Below are 24,659 nucleotides of genomic sequence, written 5' to 3' on the forward strand. Positions count from 1 at the left end.
ACCTAATACACATGTTAGGAGACACCTGAGCTCTTACCTGGAAGAACAGCCTAGCTTTAGATTTAGTTCTTTCTGGAACTATGGGCTTCATTCTGGGAACTTCCCAGATCCAAGTCCATTAAGTCACTTTTGGGTCACTGAACTGCTGTGTTCCGTGAGCCCAGCCTCTCCTTCAGATGCCCTCTGCTCCCAGCTTTAGGGCAGGGAGTCTTCCCAAGCCACTTTAGCTAATGCTTCAGGGGTTTTGATCAGATCCCACCCCATCTATCAATACGCAGAGAACCTGACCTGTTTATACACTGCCAGGCCCTCTACTATCACACCAGCTTACATTCTCATTAAGTGTCACTTTTCCAGATCTCTGTTTACCTCAAATACCCTGAAATCCTCTCTATAACCATTTCAATTATAAATTCACCTAAAATGACCTAAAGGAAGACCTGGGGAGGGACATCATGGGATGCTGAGATTCTAGGAGGATTCAATGGAAGGGCATAAAATCTTAAATAGTACAAATAATCCCAACTAATTTAAGTCCAGGCCAGATGACAAGACAAGTGAGCATGAATTAAAATTACAGATAAGCACATCTGGAACAGATGTTGGAAAGAACATTTTTCTCCAGCACTGGAAGTCATAAACATGCAGCAAAATCCTCCAAAGTCATCAGCGACCTTGAAAACGCAATTAGAGCTGGTGGTGGAGGGAACAAAACCATGAGAAGTGTGTTGGGAAATTTTGGAATGAGCCACAAGATTGGTGTGTTTTCCTGGAGCATGGATGCATGATCCATGTCATCAGCTTTGATTTTGTTGTTTTCCTTTCCAATCTTCAACTGGGAGGACCAGAAACTCATGAGCAATCTTTTTATCTGCTGGGACTAGTTCAGGCCTTTCCTGCTTCTTTCCAGGAAGCAGCAGAGATGTCACTCCAGTGCCCTCTCCTCTTACCCACCTAATGTTCTCACATTACTAGTGAGCAGACTCCAGCTATGGCTATTTCCTCAAGGTAATGAGGGGGGTAAACAAATTTCACGCTGCCAGCACAAAGTGTGCTGAGACATCTGGGGAAGCTGTGGCCATGCTGAGGGCTACTGTACATCCTACTGCCAGTGACTGAGAACTGAGCCCCAGCAATGGCTAAGTGGTCTCTTCCACCAGTGTCCACTGACTTTCCTCCCCTTGCATGTGCCGGCCCACACGGCTCTGCAGTTCTCTCCCTGGGCATCCTAGATACACCAACAGCCCTGTAGATGTAAGTGTCTGCTCTGATAGTTGCCTTCATCTATGTCAAAAAGAAGAGGAATTTTTCACAGCGTTTGCTAACTTTGGAGAGTCAAAGTCTCTTAGGCTCTGGTCATGATACCAGTTCTGATAACACAAAGCCCCCAGATTTAACTCCCACTAAGAAAATGGTTAAGGTAAAACCACAGTCTGCACTGTTCATCTGGATTAGTCAGTGTGAAGAGGGCAGTAACTACATAAATATATACAGGTTACTCATTTAAAATTGCCTACATAATAAAACTAACAAGTTATAACCTGAGGAAACTAGTTACAGCTTTTCAAATGGGATTTGAAAAATATTTCATATACAAAATATACAGACTCAATTAAAATCCCATCTAAGTCACTGACATGACAAGGACATGAAGGATAGAGTGTAGTTCAGTGACCTAGCACTTGCCAAGTGTGCGTGAAGCCCCAGGACCATAAACACAGCGACAAAGATGCTCTCTCTGTCAGAAGGTATCTCCATCACTTACTTGTCTCCTGCACTTAAAGAACCAATTTATAAATATAATCATTAAATGGAAGTTGATTTTTCAGCCTTTTGCCATCAGCCACTTGGAGACAGAGAAATAACCCACCAAGGTGAGGCGGCTCATCCAAGTCCTAGTGAGAATAAACTCTGAAAAACTATGAACATACACATGTTATTCATTTAAAAATTACCTGCATAAAAAAGTTAACAAGCTACACTCCTCAAAAAAGTTTTTGACTTAGACTTCTGAGGAATAATATTCTCAAAGGATAATTTCTTTCAAACTGATTAATAGATGCAGGGCAGGTTAATATGCTAACTGTAATTGTAATATGCTAATATGTAATTGTTTTCAGTGTTGGAAAGGGCCAGGGACATTTTGGTTTCTGGAATCATTGAAGCCAGGGTGACAAAAGTCACAGGACTGCATCACACCACATCCCAGCATTCACCCCGAAATATGCACTTGATCTCATCCAACTCCTGCCTCTCTTTTTACTTGCTGCCTGCCAAACCACGGACAGTGCCAGTGGCTCCATGTGCAGGGTAAAAATTGCTTTACACAGAAATCAGGTGTTTCTCATCTATCCATTACGTACTGTTTTAGATAGGGGGAAAGGAGGAGGGGCAAGAAAATCTGAATGATTTATCTTGGAAAAAGTTCCTGGGCTTTGCAAATCTTGGCAGTATAGTAACTATTCGATCCCTCATTCTCTGTAAGAACCACTCAAAAGACATGAATGTGAATCAAAAGGGAAGAAGCCAATGAGAATCAGAGGGATAAAAGATTTCTCACAGAAACCACTATGTTACAGAGTCTACTATGTTACCTTCAGAAAAACTCTTGGAAGATAGATTGGAATGGAAGGAAATGGACTGAAATTCATCACAGGCATAGTTGCAGATAATAGTATTTTGAGCACATCTGATTGAAGTCTTGTTGTTACCAAAATGGTAGGGTTTACATAAAAGAGATGCTGACTCCCCACATGAACATGCCTCTCATTTTCTGACTGCCCGATACACAGAAGTGCACAGGGAGCCTGGGTACCCTCTCTGCTATGGGACAACAGGGATGAAGGAAATAACTGAGGTAAAAGTGCTAATGAGGACCTTACTGAAAAATAATTCTTCCTTCAATCCAGTGAATTCTGAGATGCGAGGGAAACACAAGAAAACTCATACACCTGAAAGTTTTAATTCACCCAACCTCCCACAAGAAAATCCTCTCTGCCATATTTTTCCAAAAAGGTACATTTCAGTTCCTGTCAAAATGTGGAGTTGTCAGAGAGGACTGCAGAAACTCACTTATCCTCATGAATCACCAGAGAAAACCAACAGTTTCAAAAAAAAAAAGGATTTCCTGGTTGGTTGGGATGGAAGAAAACACACATGAAGGAGAAGAGAAAATATCCTGAGTTTCGCAAATGGCCGAGACCAAGGCTGGGGAGCATCAGTCAGTCCTTGCTCTCACTTTTCTGTAGCTAAGTCAAATTTCCTAAAAGCCCCTAGAGTTCTGGGAATGGGAGTCTGCCTTCCAGTGAGGTCTGACATCTCTCAGCATCTTTATTCATAAAGAAAGGCACAACAACTTCTAGCACAAGCAGGGATACTAGAGCAATGACTTCGTCTTGAATTTCTGTGACCTAATCAATGATCCTGCTCTAATGAAACCATAAGTCAGAAGGGATTGGCAAAAGCTGAGTCTCACTTGGCACCTCAACAAAGAGCAAGTGACAGATTTTGCATTAAATGATAAGACCCACCTGATACCCTTATTGGTTACCAATAATTGCATCCCTCTGATAATTCCATTCGATGTTTAAGTATTGCCAAAGTGTCCCAGCTGCAAATACTCTTGTAGTCATAAGAGATAAATCAGGGCAGACTCTGGTTAGCATATCCCTGATTCTTAGGGTACCGTAATTTCCTAAGAACTTTACTAAAGCATAGCTCTCTCATGACCACCCACAGACAGAAATCACAGTCTGAAATAAAAACACATCATGATAAAAAACAGAAAAAGGGTGCTAGGGGAGTGGTCAGCAAGTTAGGAGCTGCCACTTGTTCTGGTAAATAAAATTTTACTGACACACAGCCACAGCTATATATACCTATGATCTATGCTGTAGCAGAATTTAAAGTTGTAATAGAAATCTGCTGGTCTACAAAACCTAAAATGACCACTTTTACCAACTCTTGTGCTACAGAAAAGATAGAAAAATGGGAAAGACGAGGTAACTTGAGACAAACCACAAGGCTGCTCCGGCCTTCTTAACTTTAGAAGGGTGGAAATTCTGGCAACACAGATCTAACTAGAGATTTGAGAAAGTGAAGTAGTGGGAATAGACACTGTTTTTAAAATAACAGCTATCAGTTTAAGTGGACTCAATTTTAGGACTCTAAATAAATTCTAGGTTCTCCTTACCCATCTAATGTGCCCAGGTAAGAATTTCAGAGAGAGGAAAAAACGTGAGCAGAAGAAATAAGAATGTATTTGGGGGAGAAGATAATTCCAGGAAGAGGGAGAAAACAATTTATACCCAAGAATTAATTAGCAATCAGTGTTCTCATTTCAGTCTGTTTTCATTCAAAGAAGTAAAACAAAGTGCACAGAAATCAATTTCATGAATAAGGATTCACTGTGAGTTATATTTTCTATGAGATACGGGAATTGGTCCATGAACCATGCTGAAATGATAACTCCTCAACCTACTCATGAGGAAAATGTAATCATGAGGGGATGATTATTATTATAGGAACTATCATTAGCATTATTTTAATAGCAATTATTTATTGGACACATCACATGTAGCAGATATTATTCTCATTTTGTAAATGTAGACACTATAACTGAGAAAAATAAACAAGAAATAGAAATCTCTAAGCATCAGAGCAGAGCCTGGGGTGTGTGCTTTTTTCTCATCACACTATTCATTAAACACACACACACACACACACACACACACACACACACACACACAAGGTCCTATCCCAAGCAAGCCCTCCACACCCCACCAAGCCCACTTACCTCGACAGACTCTGCAGCACTGATTCTCTGGAAGAATGTGGTCGTTCTCTGAGCAGTTCAAAGGAGGACACTTTTCCGTAATTTTCACTAAAACTCCACCCTGGACATCAGATATCAGGAAAACAAAAAAGATGTTCACGTGGTTAGTCAGTGGTACCAACTAATAATCCTCACTGTTAATAGTGTGCAGTGATAACAACCTACAATAAGTATCAGCACTCTGAGCTATTCCACTAATAATAACATTGCAAATGAAATGGTGAGACTGCTGGAAAGAAGGCAAATTCCCTTTTCTATGTCCTCTGAGACCAATCCCAGGTGTCTTAGTATCTTCTGTAATGAGGAAGGATGCTGACAGTGTTAGCTGATAAATTTTAACAACTGACCTGAAAGGGGAGGCTTTCTTTGTGAAGTGTACTGATTTCTGCCGTCGATATCCTAACCATGGTGGATTCTGAGCTACTGGCATGATGACATCAGTGAAAGCAGAGTCAGAGAGCTCGGTGCCATTTTTATGTGCACCAAATCCAGCACACTTCTGGGGACCAGGCATTGCAAACTCAAAGAGGAACAAAACGTCTTCCTGTTTTATTTTTTCTTATTTTTGGTGTTTTTGAGACAGGGTCTGGCTATGTAGTTCAGGCTGCACTTGAACTCACTATGCAGCCCAGGCTGGCCTGGAACCTGTGACAATCCTGCTGCCTCAGCCTCCCAAGTGCCAGGATGACAGGCATGTGCCACCACACTCAGACACCTCCTCCTTGTTCTTAACAAGCTCACAGTCTGGGTGGAAGGAGACAAAAACTTCTTAAACTATAAACCATAATGTAATCTAGCAAGTCCGAAAATGATGTGCTCCGATAAAAGCATTAGATGATGTGACTGGAGGGTAATTAATTCTACCCAGATGGGAAAAAACTGCGGAGATGCCACATGTATGGAAAACTGAATAAAGGAAAAAGGAACAAACAGACCTCACGGGCAGAGGACACAGACAGGAGCCACGGTGTCCAGGTATGAAGGAGATAAAAGAGGGTCAGGTAGATGAGCGCTAGGTTTTCCCCAGATATAAGTAAAATCGCTTACATGAAAGGTTAAATATTCGGCAGCTGAATCCTCACGACCTCACTTCATCTGAGGTCCTGTTTGTGGGCCTTACTAGAATCTGTACTCAGTTTTATATAAAAAGTAATGAGCCCATTATTTGCACTCCTTAAGAAGGCTGAAGAGACCCCTACTGGACCTAACACATTTAGTTTTTCTCTCCCATTCTCAGGTTGTAAGACAGCCAAGAAATGGATTCAGAAAATGAGTCTCCTTGAAAGTCAAAGGCAGCTACTGACTCAGTGGGAGAACAAGACGGAGTGGACAGCATGGAAGGGCGGTTGCGACAGAGCCTTCACTTTGCAAGACACTCGGTCACCCCAGCCCCAGAACCACCCACGGATCTCCAGCTGGACAAGAACTCCCATTACATCAGCACACAGGTTCTCACACATGAACAATAAAACCTTCAGTGTGGAATATAAATTTCCAGTGACGCACTCTTTAGATACCTTGTTTGCAGTACAGCTCCCTCTCTGTTCTTATAATTTCCCACCCACATGGACCAGTACCCATCATTCTTTGATGTATCTTTTTTTTTCTTCTCCTTTGCTCCTCATTTCCAGAGCCTCTCACTTTTCTCCTGATTCTATACTAGGATTGGCTCTAAGTCCTGAAATTGATCTTGCTACTCCGTGGCCCCACTTCTCACTAGATTCCACCCTCACTTCTCTCTCCCGGTCACACGGGCAGCACCAAACCTCAACAGTTAGCACGAGGCTGGATTTTCATGTCCTGCTCTGCTGTGCCTCAGTTTCTCCCACAGAGATTCAAACTGATGATCACGTCAGTGAAAGCTAATAGCATACTATAAGGAGCATAAACTAAGTTGTAAGGAAAATGCTGAACGGCTTCTCATTATTTACTCTACTCCTATCGGCTCATATTAATACATTATTCTGACCCACTATGTCCTGGCATAAGTATGGGAGGTGGATACTGTTGAGTCCCTTTTATTAGTTCTATGTGCCCACACCCAAGGTCCAGACCTTTGGCTTACCAAGGGTTCACCTTGTCCTCCTCAGACAAGGGCCCTGTCCTCCCGTGGGCCCTGGAACCACTGTGTCCAAAGCCGGAAGTTACCTAGAAGTCCTGCAACCCCATTTTCTTGGCCCAGAGCCACTGACTGGATGGCATGGAATATGCATGACACAGAGGAAGGACACTCTCTGGACCGTAAGGGGTGTCCCAGACACAGAGGTGGAGTCAGACTATGTCTCTCCTTCCAGAAAGTCCATCTTTGCTAAGTTTCCCTTCCCACTCGGTCACCCACACAGTCTGCCTGGCTTTCCCTGGGAGAACTGCATTAATAAATCACTTGTGGGGAGCCTCAGTTCAAGTCTTTTTCCGTAAAGGACCAAACAAAAGTTGTCAAGATGAATTTTACTGCTACTATGGAAGATGGAACTGATAAACGAGATTATCTCTAAGTAGTAAGATTTTGGAGTACTTTCCATTCTCTTCCTTAGAGGCCTTTTCTCTAAGTTCCAAATTTTATAACGTAAGAATATACTTCTTTTATAAACCACAACAATACTAAAAGTACATTAGACTTTATTTTTTAAACAAAAACCACCCATGAAAGCTTTTCTTCCTATAAAATGAGCCTACTGTCAAAAATTCTAATCAGTTTTTAAACATACAGTGAGCAAAGTCCTAACTCCAAGTTCTTAAACAGATGAAACCGTGGCATGAATTTCAGAATAACAGGAACTGCGATTACTGCTCCATAAATGCCCTTAAATCCATCCAGTCCAGCTACAGAGCTGGCATGAACTTTTATAACCTTTATTTTATACACTGTTCCTGTAAGAAATTGTTCATAATTAATATTGTTATAGCCTCCTGATTATGGTACACTATTGCATGACCTTTGTATGGAGCTCTGTGTTAATGGAAAAACGTAATTCTTCTATATTTTTTCTTGGAGTGACTGTCTCCATATTATCTTCTCATCAAAATAAGCATTTTCAAGTCCTCAACTCATTGCTATGTTTCTAATAATATAAAACTAGTATGTCAAATCAAAAAAAAATTCAGAAAACGAATAACTGAACAAAGTAAGATTTCTAAGACAATTTATTCATCTTGAGTTTTTTATTCAAAAATAACATATTAACTCCTGGAAATGCCAGAAATTTTGAAATGAAAGGGCTTTTTGCTGTTTAATTGGTATGACTGAGGCTTTAAAATAATCCTCTTATAATAGGAATGCAAGGATCTCCAGGTAGGCTTCTGTCAACTTGGGATGTTTGTCAGCAACACAGAGCACATAAATTATCTCAGTAACCATTTCCTCTATTTGTTCATGAATGGTACTTTCAGAGCACCATTTTAGGCACAAAAGAAAGAAGTGATTCCATTACATAAAGCAGGTGCCATATGACATTAGGGCTTAGATCTCAAAAAGGCCGCCTGGGAGAGACCAGGAGACCTTTCACCCTACACTGGTCACCCTCTCTCCCTGTTGATCACACCCATTAAACATGCACCACAGCTCTTCCATGGCCACTGGTAGGTGCTGTTTTGATCAAGGGAGTCACTGGGTCCTACCCCAACCCATCTAAGACAGAGTGAGAAGCAGTCACTCAATTCTTCAGAATCCACCTCTCTAAGCTTCAGAGATGAGCCTGAAGTTGAGTCTGGAGATGAGTCTGAATAAGTCCGTCAGTCCCAGGAATGGCAGCAGAGAGGCTAAGAAAGGAGGTCAGAAAGCCAGACCACAAGGATTTTGACCCCAGTGAGCTCGCTCACCAATCACGCAACCCTGTTTCTCTGCACCTCAATTTTAGTCTGCACTGGACCCACCTCAGAGAACTACTACAAGGATTAAATGTGATAGCATGTTTCCCATGCTTTAAATGCTGCCTAAAAAATAGTAAATGCTTAGAAAGTTTAAACATTATTTGTCAATGGACTTTCTATCTGAGCACAAAGTAACTATTTCACAAATAATTGCAGAAAGACCCTAAATAAAAACTAATGACTTTGAAAAGAAGGAGAATGACCACTTGTACAAGGAGAACCACCCATAAACTGTACAAGCTCTAAAAGATGACCTGAGGGGTGCGGGGCACCTACAATTTGCCAGCACCATTCAGATAAGATGGCCTTTAAATCCATGCTCACGTCTTCTGCAGGTCTCATCTGTGTCTGCATGGATTCTCTCAGGATAACAGAGATCAAGTCACAGTGAGACCTCACCAAAGTCACCCACTGCTTCTGCTCAAAACTACAAAAGGGGTTGCTGGTTGTAAGTGACAGATCTATGTCTGGTGCCAGAGTGGACAAAATTGCGTTTAACCATCCAAGCTCTCCCTGATTCAGAAGACAGAAGCTAGAGATTTAGAATCTAAATCCCTTCCTCTCCCCTAGGAATGGGACGGTTTACAGAGACTGTGAGCTCTGCCCTACGGTCAAGGAGAACATGCGTGGGTGCAGGAAACAGTGAAGAACAGTTCACAGTGAGGAGCAGAATTCGGGCAGGCGATGAGCTCTTCACACACGTCTCATTTAATCCTCTCCACCCTCCTGTGTGCGATGTGCCCGGCCTGGGCTAGGAATCAGCCCACCTGTTCCCCCACTACAGCCAGGGAGCCTCCTTATTCATCCACAGGTCTTTGCACCCTCACCACCACATGATCACTGCTCCCACTGCAGACTAAGGGACCCCTGCAACCAGCACCTACTGACGCAGACAGATCGCCACACAGACATGGCCAGCAAACCCGTGTGACCCAAGCATTGTCTGGCATTCCCAACAGCAGCCAAGAGGGAGGACGGCAAAGGTGGACAGAGTCTGTCCAAGGAGAGACCGGATACAGGGCACAGCCCTGTCTCCCCGGGCTCCTCTGAAGAACTAAATTTTAGCTCCTCTTTTATTAGGGTGTCTTTAAAAGTTTCTGTCGGTCTCTGAATGCCTCATTGTCTTCAAGGTATAAAACAAATTTCGTCCTTTTCTCCAGGGATGTGACAAAAGGAAAATGAAATCAAAGCCAACAACACACACACACATACAGACACACACACACACACACACACACATATGGACCTGCAGGCGACCTTCATTACCATTAATATCAACTCCAATGCAGGTACTTTCTCACCCCCACTAGCTTTATAGCTCTCTCTCTCCTCACTCTCTCACATATACCCTGAGACATCACCAAGTCAACTTCGCTGCACCTCCTTAAATAACACCACTCCTCTTTCTAGTTTTGGGCATTTGTGAGTGCTATTTATTTTGCTTGGAATACGCCTTCACTCTCATCCACCTGGGAAGTAATTTCTGGTGAAGAACAATGACCACACCTTCAAGAAGCACTGCTTGGCCCCCTCACGCTGAGTCAAGGTGCCCAAACCAGTTCTATCACTTAATACAAAGGACTGACCAATCTCCTCAGGTTCACCACCCTGCACTACCCTTGGTTTCCCTGCCTCCTGTCTTCAGTGCATGTCAGCATCTTCAGGGAACCATAAGGTCTTATCTTTAATTCCTGTCCTGCGCTGTGCTGGTACACAACAGGTGCTCCAAAAGCATTTAATGAAATACTAACACAGTTACTCGAATAGCACCTCGAATTGTAGACGATCATAAATATTTGCTGAATAGAATAAGAGATAAAGGAAAGAACAAATCGAATTGCCATGATGGAGAGGGATTTACATAAACAGGAAAGTCAAGAGGACTGTGGATATGTCAGCAAGCAGGGGAGGATCACAGGTCCCAGAGGCACCACAGCCAGTGGTGAGTGCTCAGCACACTCTGCCCAAAGCCCAGACTGTTTGGGACCCTCCAGGCTTCAGGGTGCAGCAAAGTGGAGAGGCGGGTTTGAGGCTGCTACATCCACCTCTGCACCCCAGCTGCGCTTGGAGAGCTGTGGAGCTTCCAAAGAACAGGCGGGCGCACAGTGTCCCTGAGGCCCAGCTTATCTGGAACTGCAGAGTTCTGAACAGGCAGAGGAGGGCCACTGGTTCTGTAGGCCTAAAGGCTTGGAGTAGCGCGGCGCCAGAGTCCCAGTAGCTCCAAACATAGAAGGGGATTTTCAACAGATCCTGAGGAAGCTTTCAAGTAACACTTGAAACACAGAAATATAGGAAAATGACAAAACGAAAGACCAAATTACAACCTCAAACCTCCAGCCCATCTCAAGAAACCCTAGGAGCGATGTATATAGAAGAAAATATATCCCATCCACCTCATATATCGGACACAATAGCTACTGAAATTGACAAGCAACTCCAGGAAGCTTTAAAGAAATTCAAACTCGAAATAATCTCCCAGATAAAAGAAGAAATGATAAAAGAAATGAAAGAGATTCTAAATATATCTAAAGAAAAGACAGATAAAAAATTGGAGGAACTAAACAAAAAGATAGAATCCCTAGACGAGCAATATAAGAAACAAACAGAATACAAAATGCAGATGCACAGAGATATACAGGAAATAAAAAACTCCACTGAAGGCTGTAAAAACAGCCTTAATGAAAGTGAAGATAGAATTTCAGACCTTGAAGACAGGATTGCAGCTAGTGAACAGGAAAGGAAAGATCTTTTAAAAATAACAAGGAATCAGGAAATAACAATTCAACAACTGTAAGACGATGCAAAGAAAAATAACATAAGAATCATAGGGATTAATGAAAAAGAAGGAGACAACATAAAGGATGCCAAGAGGATATTTAGAAAAGTAATACTGAAAATTTCCCAAGCATGAGATCAGAAACTGACATCAGGATCAGTGAAGCATATAGAACTCCAAATAGTCATAACCAAAATAAAACTACACCCAGACATATAATAATCACCATCCCAGAAATACAGCACAAGAATAGATTATTAAAAGCTGTCAGAGAGAAAAGACAAATCACTTATAAAGGAAAACCTATCAGAATCACAGCAGACTTCTTAGCACAAACAATAAAGTCAAGAAGAGCATGGAGTGAAGTATTCCAGATCCTAAAGCAAAATGATTTCCAACCTAGACTGATGTACCCTGCAAAACTATCATTCAAAATTGATGGTGAAATACGATATTTCCATGACAAAGAACAGCTGAAGAACTTCAGGAACACCAAACCAACCCTGCAAAAAATATTGAAAGACAGTTTAGATACACAAAGGAAGAAACCACTAAGCAAAGCAGATAATTAAACAGAACAGAAAGATAAAGATGCAACAGCAGAGAGATAACAGGTCAACAATAAACCAGCATTTAACAGTAATCACCATTAATATAAATTGTCTCAATGCACTAATCAAAAGAAACAGACTAGCAGAATGGATCAAGAAACAAAATCAAACCATATGCTGTTTACAGGAAACCCATCTAACCCAGAAGGATACTCACAGACTGAAAGTCAAAGGATGGGAAACAATAATTCATGCAGCAGGAATCCAAAAAAAGGCAGGAGTAGCCATTCTGTTTGCAGACAACGTGAACTTTAAAGCAACAATGACCATAAAGGACAAAGAAGGTCACTACATACTCGTAAGGAGGAAACTCCAAGAGGAAGAGATAACTATCTTAAATATATATGCACCAAACTCCAGAGCACCCACTTGTATAAAACAACTATTAACAGAAATGAAAACTCAAATCCTGAGTAACACAATTGTAACAGGGGACCTCAATACGCCATTGACACCAAGGGACAGATAAACTAGATAGAAAATGAGCAAAGAAATAACAGAAATGAATCAAACCTGCGAACAAATGGATTTGATAGACATATACAGAATGTTCCACCCAACAACATCAGAATACACATTCTTCTCAGCAGTACATGGATCATTCTCTAAAACAGAACATATATTAGCTTTCAGAACATATTTAAACAAATGCAAAAGAGTTGAAATCATCCCCTGCATGTTATCAGATCATAGCGCTCTGAAATTAGAAATTAATGATAAAAGATACTGCAAAAATCTCACAAACACATGGAAACTGAGTGACACACTCGAGTAATCAGTGGGTCACAGAAGAAATTAAAGGAGAAATTAAACAATACCTAAAAGAAAATGCAAATGCAGATACAACTTACTGAAATTTGTGGGATGCAATGAAAGCTGTCCTGAGAGGAAAATTTATTGCACTGAGTTCCCACATCAGGAAAACAGAACGAATACAAATAAATAACTTGATGATACACCTCAAACAGCTAGAAAAAGAAGAGCAAGTCAAGCCCAAAGCCAAAAGAAGAGAGGAAATTATAAAAATCAGAGCAGAAATCAATGCAATAGAGACTAAGAAAACAATCCAAAGAATCAACGAATCAAAGAGTTGGTTTTTTGAAAGAATAAATAAAATCGATAAGCCCATAACCAACCTTATTTTAAAAAGGGAAGAAAAAGCACAAATTCATGCAATAAGAAATGAAAAAGGTGAAATCAATACAGACCCAATAGAAATACAGAAGATCATCAACACCTATTTCAAAAACCTCTACTCTCAAAAGTTTGATAACATAGAAGAAATAGACAGATTCTTAGAAACATATGAAGTACCAAAGCTAGATCAGGAGGATGTAAAACTGTTGAATAACCCAATCTCTGTTAATGAAATTGAAAATGTAATTAAGTCCTTACCTACAAAGAAGAGCACAGGCCCAGATGGATTCACGGCAGTATTCTACAAGAAATGCAAAGAAGACATAATGCAGACACTCCTCAAATTATTCAATGAAATTTAAAGGGAAGCAATCCTTCCTAAGTCATTCCTGGAAGCAAATATCACTCTAGTACCAAAACCTGAGAAAGACCCAACTAAAAAAGAGAACTATAGACCGATCTCCCTAATGAACACAGATGCAAAAATACTCAATAAAATATTGGCAAATAGGATCCAGCAAATCATCAAGAAGATTATACACCATGACCAAGTGGGATTCATCCCAGGAATGCAAGGATGATTCAACATACGTAAATCAATAAATGTAATCCACCATATCAATAAGGCCAAAAGTAAGAATCACATGATCATTTCTATAGATGCAGAAAAAGCCTTCGATACGGTCCAACATTTATTCATGATAAGAACTTTACAAAAAATTGGAATAGATGGTCTTTACCTCAATATAATAAAGGCCATTTATGACAAACCAACAGCCAGCATCATACTAAATGGCCAAAAATTGAAAGCCTTTACTTTAAAATCGGGCACAAGACAAGGATGTCCTTTATCACCACTCCTATTTAATATAGTACTGGAAGTACTAGCCAGAGCAATTAGGCAAGAGAGAGAAATAAAAGGGGTAAAGATAGGAAAAGAAGAAGTTAAATTATCATTGTTTGCAGATGACATGATACTCTACATAGAAGACCCCCTAAACTCCATTGAAAGACTCTTAGATACAATAAATGAATTCAGTAATGTGGCTGGATACAAAATCAATACTCAGAAATCAATAGCATTCCTATACACGAACAACAAAATCACAGAGAGGGAAATAAGAGAAACTGCATTCTTCACATTAGCAAGCAAAAAAATTAAATACTTAGGAATTACTCTTACGAAAGAAGTGAAAGACCTATACAGGGAAAATTATAATACACTGAAAAAAGAAATTGAAGATGATCTCAGAAAATGGAAAGACATCCCTTGCTTATGGATAGGAAGAACAAACATTGTGAAAATGGCCATTCTCCCAAAACTGTTACACAGATTCAATGCAATCCCAATAAAAATACCATCAACATACCTCATAGATCTAGACAAATCACTCCTAAATTTCATCTGGAACCAGAAGAGACCTAGAATAGCAAAGGCAATTCTAAGCAGCAAAGACAAAGCAGGAGGCATCACAATCCCTGACTTGAAGTTATACTACAAAGCAACAGTAGTAAAATCAACATGGTATTGGAATCAAAACAGAGCCGAAGATCAATGGAATAGATTAGAAGACACAACCACAACTACAAACACACTCAACCACCTTATCTTTGATAAAGGAGCCAAGCAGGTTCACTGGAAGAATGACAGTCTCTTTAATAAATGGTGCTGGAAAAACTGGCTCTCCATTTGCTGAAAACTAAAGCTAGACCCATGTCTATCACCATGTATTAAATTAAAATCTAAATGGGTCAAAGATCTGAATATTAAAACAGAAACACTAAATCTATTGGAAGACAAATTGGGTAGAAACCTTGAAGACATAGGGGTAGGTAGAAAATTCATGAACAGGACTCAAACCGCATGGGAAATACTTCCCAGAATCAATAGCTGGGACCACTTCTTATTAAAAAGTTTCTGCATGTCAAAACAAATCTCCAGCATGGTAAAAAGAAAACCCACAAACTGGGAAAAGATTTTAGTGAACTCTCTCTCAGACAAGGGACTCCTGTCGAAAACATATAAAGAATTAAAAAAGCTCAGACCACCAAAATTCAAAGATCCAATACAAAAATGGGCATCTGAGATGAATACGCACTTCTCAGATGAAGAAATGCAAGTGGCAAATAAATACATGAAAAAATGTTCATCATCATTAGTCATTAGAGAAATGCAAATTAAAACGACACTGAGATACCATCTCACTCCTGAAAGAATGGCCAGGTTCAAGGAAACCACCAACAACAAATGCTGGAGAGGCTGTGGGGAAAAAGAACTCTCCTACACTGTTGGTGGGAGTGCAGACTGGTGCAGCCTTTGTGGAGGTCAGTCTGGAGATTTCTCAAAAAGCTAGGATTGGAAGTCCCATTTATTCCAGCTATTCCACTTCTAGGCATATTCCCAGAAGAACTGAAAGCATCATACCACAGTGATATATGTGCACCTATGTTTATAGCAGCACAATTTGTAATCGCCAGATCTTGGAAACAACCCAAGTGCCCATCAACTGAGGAATGGATAAAAAAGTTGTGGTATTTCTATACAATGGAGTATTATTCAGCTATAAAGAAGGATCACATTGAGATATTTATCAGTAAATGGGCGCAGCTTGAGACCATACTCATAAGTGAAATAAATCAATCTTGCATGTATGAATACCGAGTAATTTCCCTAATGTAAGTAATGATTCAAATATATAAAAATATGTGGTAATCCTGATTCCCCATTATGTGGCCTTGAAGCCTCATAAAGTTTTCACTTGTTAATTAGAAAGGCTTTATTCTGGGCTTCTTGATATGGAAATACTTGAAGCTATAGTATATGAAGTTTTATTCAAATATTTCAAGGAAAAAGACAGACACTATGGTAACTACTATTAAGTCAGGTTATTTGGTGGTGAACCACTAGTTTGCTGAAACAGTCATGCTTTGACCTATATTGTTATATTGTTATGTCCTGTTTTATCTCAATCTCTGCCTTATTCATTAAAGAATTATTTAGTTATTTTTTATGTTTTTTATATTAAGGGGAAAAATTTTAAAAAATTAGCAGGATATATAATAGTAACTTTTTTGATTTCCTATTAACTTGTTTTGAAGTCCTGTAATACTCCCACTATCTTGTTTTGACTGATCAGACTCTGTTCCGTTCTGTATGATAGTATCAAATTTGAGGGTATAGGCAACTACTTTGAAGGCAATAAGATTCACTAAGATGCCCATTCTGGTTTGACTATTGTCTCCTTTAGAAGTCCTGTAATGTTTACAATGCTTAAGTTTTATTGGTCTTGTTCTCTACTGTTTTGTTCAACTTTAAAATATATAATGAGATAGATAATTCTTTTCAAGGAAACAAGAGACATTGTTGATAACCATTGTTGATGACCTTGTACTCTGTTTTACATCATGTGCTATGTCTATCCTTGGTTTTGACTGACAGCTTTGTTTTGCCATATTTGATTTATTCTCTCCACCCCCCCAAAAAGTAATAAGAACTAAGGAGTAATAAAACCCAAAATGTGTAAAATTTGTTGTAAAAAAGAGAGTTCTAAATGATACAACAGCAAGTGTGTTTAGGGGTGTTAAATAGCTGACCATATTAATGTTTTTGGTTGGATCCCTGAACACAACTGTTTGCAGTCTCACTGTTTGAGTGTCCACTTTGTATGCTTTGATACTGTGATTTGAGCAACTATCTCTAAGATGATAATATGTAATCTATTAACCGGTGATTTCATACTGGTTTTTTTTTTTTTTTTTTTTTTTTTTTGTAGTTCTGTATTACTTGTACCCTTACACTGCTTTGTTTTGTTTTGTTTTTTCTCTTTTTCCTTTTAAATAAAATTTAAAAAAAAAAGAAAATCAAACGACAGGAACTTTGAAACCCTGTCCTAAAAGCCTTTAAATGTTCTGTCCCCAAGGCGTCCCTACAGTGTCACCTCCTACTACTCGTTGCCTTGCTCAATCTCCTCAGCCACTTTCCCTTTACTGGTTTCGTCCCAGGCTACCTGATCCTCAGCTGACCTCGGCTGATCACACCCTAATGGAGGTTGTGCCCACCCTGTGCTCTACCCCATCCCAGCATCTAGAGGGTTCTGCCCCTCAGCAACCCATCCCGCCCAAGATGCCCCATTCAAGAACCTAACAAAAGCCCACAACACTCTTCCACCTATCTCCTCGCAATGGGATCGTGAGATTAGAACTTACTCGGCATTCCTGACAGATTTTAGTTAAGATCCGCTGTCCTTCTGCAAGAACTTTCCCACCATAGATGCATTTTGCTGTAATAAAACAGAAAAATAGATCAGCTAGTCATGTGATGTAACCACATCATCTCTGAGGTACCATCCAACTCCAATAGACTCCACCAAGGCAGATTCTCAGCCTCCAAGCAGTGCAGATCTCTTTGAAGAACAGCATAAGAATACTGTAGGGCACCCTCCTGGACCCCCACCATGACGAGCCTCATTCTAACTCAGTTTCCACTGCCCACACACCAGAAACATGCAGTTACTTCAATGTTGCAGTTGCCAAAGGAACGAGAGGATGAACTGATACAGGAAGAGGTTAAAAGGCAGAAGAACTGGCTGCCATCACCTAGGGTACAGTTAGAAGGGGTCTGACTCAGAAACTCCAGCTGTGGAACAAGCACCTGAGTGAAAGGGCCTCATATATCTTCCGCCTATCAGAATTGTGGCTGCAGTGGGTGAGGATGTTGTTTATTTTCCTGTAATCATGGGAGGCAGCTGTCCTTAGCCTATCTACAAGCCAGTCCATTTGCTACATCAGTGCCCCAGCCAGACCACCCGTGGAAAGGCGAGCTTGCCAGGCTAATAGAGAGGGCAGGGGTGGAACAAGGCCTTGTAGAAAATTTCGGAGAGAAGTGTAGGTGCAGCTTCAATTTAGATTCCACTGGAGCTCTGTCCATGATTTAAGTTGCTGACTCGATTCAAGTAACTACAGAGTATGTCAGTTTGATCTGACCCTAATGTGAGTTCACGAAGTTCTGCAGCCAGTGCAAGAGGAACAAAGAAGCCGAGACCTGACTGCTCCCTTTCTGCCCCAAGGAGGATCCTACTAGCTCTTGCTCTCAGGAGAAGCAGAGGCAGAGACATTTATTCTGAGAGCTCACTTTCCACTAACAAATAATGTTAGCCTCAGAACCTCTATTTCTGTAAATGTTTAAAATGGATTGGTCACACTGGGTAGCTCTCTAGTTCTAAGGTTTTCTCATTGTCATGGAATGTTTGAGTATGCAGAACTTTAGAATCAGCTGCTCCAGCCCCTTCTTTCCATCCACAGGAGGAGGAAAGTCAGACTAATTTACTTAATTCTAGACCTCTGCAGTGGATGCACCAGTGAGCTAGCTACTCAGAGCCCCTTCTTGACCAAAAGACATATTCTAGCCACTGTGGGACAATCTGGCAATCCACAGATCTCAGCTACCTATTCAGGATTTGTGCTGGGCTGGAGAGCACACCTTGCCCAAGGTCAGGTCAACTTCTGGGGGTAGCATGGATCACATAAGTGTTTGAAGAAAACCTGGCAGAGTCCTGGCCCCACTGCCCCAACTCAGGACAACTCTGAAAGGCAATTTCCAGTTGTGAAATCCCCTGCAGGAGCAGCTGGGGAGCCTGTTCTACTACTTTGAAATTCAACTTGTCCTTCTGCCCAACTGTGCTTCTTTTACACCTTCATCCTGCCCTAGAGCTGACCCTGAAAGCCCTTTCTAATAAAACACACACAAATCTCTGCTTCAGAGTCTGTTGCTCCTCAGAGCCTGACCTGCAGCAGCCCCACACTCCACCCAAATGTATTTCACTCTGGCACTTTCCTTTCAGAGAATGGTATCAGCAACAGCCTTGACTGTCCATCACACTAGAGATGGACTAGTGTGTCCACACACTAACCACATTCCTCTTTAAGTTTCTCCACATGAGTTCCTTTTCTCCACTTCCCAGACACTGTCCTCACTCGGCCATCATCAGCTCTGAGTTAGTGTCACAGGGCCTGCTGGCTCCCCTGTGCTCCAGCCTCCGTCTTCCCCAGTCCTTCCTCATACAACAGCCAGGTGCATGTTTTCTATGGGCAAATATGAGGTCCTCCTTAAAAAGCATTAGGGGGACCCAGTGCCTTCGAGATAAAGTCAAATTCCTCTCAGCACACAAGGCCATTCTTGTGGCTCTTCTCCCCGTCTCAAACCTCAAAGCTCGCAGATTCCTGCGTTTCTGCTCACCTCCCCGGAACAGTTACACTGCCTCACCTGCTCCAGCCACTCTGTCCCTCTCACTTCCAGCTTTGCGTTTAATTTTCTGCAGGAATGAGCAGCCCTGCTTGGTGCAGTGCCAGCCTCTGGGCCTCTCACCTGCCAGCCCTGGGGAAGCCCTCACCTCCCCAGGAAACTGCGCCTGCTCCTGACCAGGGCTTAGCTGCCCTCTCTGTGCCCGAGGCTGTACTCACTTGACGACCCCCTAACAGACTGCGTGTCACAGTACAGTCTTAATTGCATGTGTAATCACATAGCTCCCTGCTCTCTGTAACCGCCCAGAGGGAAGGGGTTTTCCCAACATCACATCCAGCCTCAAGCCCAGCCAGGGCCTCGTGAAGTTTATCGTTAGTAACAGCAGTTTTAGGGTTCACAGACTACATTCAGGAGCAAGTGTCTGTCAAATTTCCTGGTTCAAACCTATAAAGTTATTTCTGCTCTTCAGTGCAACTTCAAACATTTCAGTGGGGAAAAAAACTGACAAAGGAAAATCAATATGGTTCACAAAATTGGCCTTTTCCTCTCTTTGTTTAAAAAATATATATACTTCCCTGACCACCTTCTATGCCTTACTTTTCTAGATAATTAGATAAGACTAATAGACCAAGGCTCATTGGGCTTAGTGATGATCTGGACTTCCCAACTTTATCTGCATAGAGAGACCACATCTCCAGGGCCTAGAGTTCCTGTCTGATAAATTCCCATACTCCCACACACAGCTGCTGCCAGCATGGCAAGGTGGCTCATGCCAGAGTGACAGACAGCTCTGCTAAGAGCTCCGCTGTCACATCTGCCATCTCTTCCTGGCCCAGGCTGGAAAGTGCAGAAGCATTTTTCCTTCCAACTTTGCCCCCTGCCACTCCTGCAATGGCATTAGCATGCTTGGGACCCCCTTTGAAAGCATCTGCCTGATTTCTTTGTTAGACTTTAACAGACTCATCCCGGAACTCCTTTGTGGAAGCAAGAATGCCTTGCTGTTTGCAGCACCCCCTTACTCAGGGACAGGTCCATCCCTGAAATGCACTGGACTGGTATAAAAATGACAGGTCCACTGAGCTTTGCACCCTTACCCAGCAGGGTGTCTGGGGCCTGGCAAATGCTACCAACGCATTCCTGCATTTCGGTCATTTGCGCGCCTAGCAATGGCACAGCATGCACGTATGATTAGGACAACAAGTATCCGTACAGTTACCTAGCTCACCCCAGAGGCCACGAGAATCTCCCCTGTTCTCTCAGTCTCATCCCAGTTTGTCTGAAAGCCCCCTTCCACCTGCCACTGCCTTCCCTACACCTAACATGGGTCCTCATTGCCAAGCCTCTTGATCTATAGCCCAAAGGCTTACTTTTGATGTCTAAGGAAATTCAAGCATAAGGGGGGTCAGGCTCAGGTACCCTTGGCTTCATTGGGGTACCTTGGGACTTCATTTCCACAGCTTTTGGAACAAGCAGAAATGTAAATGGATACCTGGAGCCCTTCATAACACACGGGGACATGCAAACTGAAATATTTCGGTGTCCAACCATGAAATTCAAACCTGCCACCAACACACACTTCTCCAGGATGTCAGAAACAAATGTGCCCAGAGTTTAGAGAGTCACGCAGTTGTATTTTCCTGCATCCCCCAACACCTGACCCTCCCAATTTGACCTTGGTTTCTCTTTCAAGTGCAAGGATTTAACGCTTTTGCCATTGGGTGCACACTGAATACGTGACTTAGGGCCACAGCCGGACGCCCCTGTCAGGTGAGGCTGTGATGTGGCTGGGTCTTTATTTAGATATCCGCACACACTCCAGCCATCCCTCAGCACTCAGCAGTGTAGACCATCAAATTCAGGCCCCTGCTTCACACTTTAAAGGAGAGTGGCAGATCAGAGAGGCTGAGCACCCAGGGATTCTTCCTCCTGGGCAGCTAATTCACAGCTCAGGCTTCAAACACCACCCTCTGAGCAAGACACTCACATCAAACTGGTTGTCCCTCTGCCACCTCCAGGGCAAACATGCCACGTATGTACCAGTCCCCAACCTGCTTCCTCCCCTGCCTTGTTTCTGTTAATCACACCATGAGTCTCCCACAGGATCTTGTTCAAAACCTGGCAATCTTTGCCTCACAGATGCTCACACAAAACAGTGCTACTGTGTGCCAGGTCCTTCAGCTGTCACTCACATTCCTCTCTTCCTTTGCACCTCCCCAGGCTGCCTGCCTTCCAGCCTCTTCACCTCTGCCCACAATGTACCCAAATTCAACACCCCCCTCCAGTCCCCTGCTCTCTTGATGTGGTGGTCTTTCTGAAAGCACTTATTTTAGGAGGCCAAAGCCCTGCTATAAAACCTTGCTCTTAAGTACCAAATCCAATTCTGCACTATTTCCAGGATTTTGCATGTGTGATTCCCTCTAGCAGGTATGTTTTACCTTGTTTGCCTAGCAGATTCCCACTTACTTTCTGATACTTTCCTGAGCTGCTATCCATGAAGTTTACATCACCCTCCTCATACACAAGTTTGTGATGAAGTTACCTGTCCCTTCTCTGCCATTTTTGATGGTGACAGAGATGATGCAGGCAGTGAGTAGAACAGATAGCTTAAGAGCATCAGAGAGATGGCATCTGGATTGTCCGGGTTACCAGCTTTGGCACTTCTCTCTCTCACACCTATACAATGGCACTAATAGTGAGGACTACCAGTTGGGCTTATTGAGAGAATTACGTGAATGAATACATAGAAAATGACTTAGTTCAGTCCTGATGTAAAATGGAAGACTAACCCATCAGCACTGTTTCATCCAGAGTTGAGGGCAGTGTTTGGGACAAGCGATCTCAGCAAGGATTAATGAGTGTCATCAATAGGATTCAGTAGAGAGGGAAAAAAAGAGCTCTAAAGGATACAACACCAAGAGTGTTTAGGGGTGTTAAATAGCTGACCATATTAATGTTTTTGGTTGGATCATTGAACACAACTGTTTGCAGTCTCACTGTCTGAATGTCTACTTTGTATGCTTTGATACTGTGACTTGAGCAACTATCTCTAAGATGATAATATGTAATCTATTAACTGATGATTTCTTACTGTTTTTTTTTTTTTTTGTAGTTCTATATTACTTGTACCCTTACATTGCTTTGTTTTGTTTTGGTTTTTCTCTTTTTCCTTTTAAATAAAATTAAAAATAAATAAATAAATAAAATAGGATTCAGTCTTCATCATTCATGTCCAACCCATATTGGTAGCTTAATTTCTGCTTCACTCCCATAAATGCCATCAGGCAAGCAGTCTCCCTCTCCCTGTACTATTGCTTTTTCTTCACAAATAATGTGTTGCGTAGCTGAAAGATTCATTTCCCTCCTCGTTCTCATTTCTGGCATATCTCAAACACAGCTTCCAAATCAATACAGGTTTCAGTCTGCTGCCTGCAGACTCTGATTCAGCAGGTTTAAGGAGGGTTCTGAAAACCCACGATTTATGAAGCTCACCAAGGGATATTTAACGTGAGGCATTTTCAGTATGCCTTAGAGAGAGTACATATCAACAAATAGATAGGAGTGGAACAGGACAGTCACTTCCTAGACCACCCTGGATGCTCAGACAAAGTTCTTTTCTGTTTCCAAACAGAAGCTCTCATCTGCAAGTGCTCCAGCTCCTGAGACTGTTCCTAACAAATGAAGACAAAGGAAGTCAGCAGACAAAGCAATCCACTTTCATAGATTGGCTCCTGTTGTCTGAGTCACATTGGCACCTTTCATTGTGGTCCCTAGAATATGGCCTCACCCAAACCAAACTCAGGAAACTCACAGAAAAGAAAAACACTGTTCACATATAAGACATTTCCTTAAGGCAGTTCTCCAGGGAAATGGAAACTGAGAGCAAATGCTATGGTTTAGATGTAGGAGTTCCCCCAGACTGTCATGAGTACAGACACGGGGCTTTGGAAAGTGATCAGATGACAGTCATGCTATACTAACAACTGGACAGATCCATGAATGAGCGAACTGTGCTATGAGAGGAGTGGGGTCTGGGGGAGAGGTGTGCCCAGGAGGCATGCCTCTGAGGAGTCTGACTCCCTCTCTCTCCCTCTCTTCCTGGCCACCATAGCTTCAGTACCTTTTCCTCCACCAAGTCCCTCTGCCATCTTGTTCTGTATGAGAACCACCCTACCATGGACCAAAAACATCAGAAAAATCAAACCTCTCTTACTTTAAGTAATGGGTGTCAGGAATTGTGTCTCAGTGACAGAAAGGTGACAGTGACAGAAAGGAGTTGAACCAAGGAGAAGATATGGTACACAATAAACAGTGGCTGTAACCATATCTAGTAACATTAAAAACCAATGGGTGAAATGACCCAAAGGAAACAAAACAATCCAGATTGTCAAAGCAGATTTAAAAATAGGATCAAACCACATGCCCATTCATATAAGATGCACCTTGAACTTCATCCCAAAATGTCCAGCTAAGAACCCTCCCTACCAAGAGAATCTAGCCAGAACCTCAGAATACAAAACAGAACTTGCCCCTTCACTTGATTGTTCAAAATTAGGAGGCGAAGCATAGGGAACCCTGGAGTTGTTTAGTAATTACACCTACCCCATTGAGTGACCCTGCACGAGTGCCTGGATCCCTGTGAACACAAGCCATCTCCATACAGAAAGAGAGAATAGCAATGAAGGTTCATGCAAGGAGCCTCTGAAGAAAGTACAAAACCATCTAAAGTATCTGCCGCATCACAAGCAATTAAAATATCGCAGTGTTTCTCATTATACACTTGATATTACATCAACAGCAGGCACTTTGTTCCACGGTCAATGCACTGGGACCTGAAAAGCAGAAAAAATACCTGAAAGCACTGAGCTTCCCACACTGAACCCTGGCTAAGACTTACGTCGGCAGACCTTACAGCACTGACCAGCGATGTGCACAGGGAGGGCGTCGGGGGAGCAGTTGAGAGGGGGACAGGACATCCGCCGGCACTCCACAACACCGCTCTGAGGAAGGAAGGACAAACGGCATTTCAGAGGCAGGCTTTAAACACTCGTGCTGCAGAGAGAGCTCCAACCTCACCCCCAAACCTCACCAGGGAAAGAGACAAGTGTGAGGAGCACCCACTCCACTCCAGGAACACAAATAAAGCATCTCTGTAACCCTGAAGAACCTGTGTCACCTCAATTACTTTTCTGA

The 24,659-nt window shown here is 42.1% G+C and overlaps 1 protein-coding gene across 4 annotated transcripts in view; it reads right to left on the reverse strand.

The window, feature by feature from the left end:
* Positions 1 to 24,659, reverse strand: part of LOC100725615 (protein kinase C-binding protein NELL1) — a 625,998-nt gene that overhangs the window by 405,907 nt on the left and 195,432 nt on the right. For all 4 annotated transcript variants that reach the window (XM_063256792.1, XM_063256795.1, XM_063256793.1 and 1 more), the window contains exons 9-11: positions 24,364 to 24,466; positions 17,435 to 17,508; positions 4,796 to 4,895 (exon numbers count right to left, since the gene is read on the reverse strand). In XM_063256792.1, the coding sequence (XP_063112862.1) occupies positions 4,796 to 4,895; positions 17,435 to 17,508; positions 24,364 to 24,466 (277 nt within the window). The remainder of the gene's footprint in view (positions 1 to 4,795; positions 4,896 to 17,434; positions 17,509 to 24,363; positions 24,467 to 24,659) is intronic.

The sequence above is a fragment of the Cavia porcellus genome, unplaced genomic scaffold (genome assembly GCF_034190915.1).
Source record: "Cavia porcellus strain 051 isolate PalLab524CR breed Dunkin Hartley unplaced genomic scaffold, mCavPor4.1 scaffold_9, whole genome shotgun sequence".
NCBI classification, from domain to species: domain Eukaryota; kingdom Metazoa; phylum Chordata; class Mammalia; order Rodentia; family Caviidae; genus Cavia; species Cavia porcellus.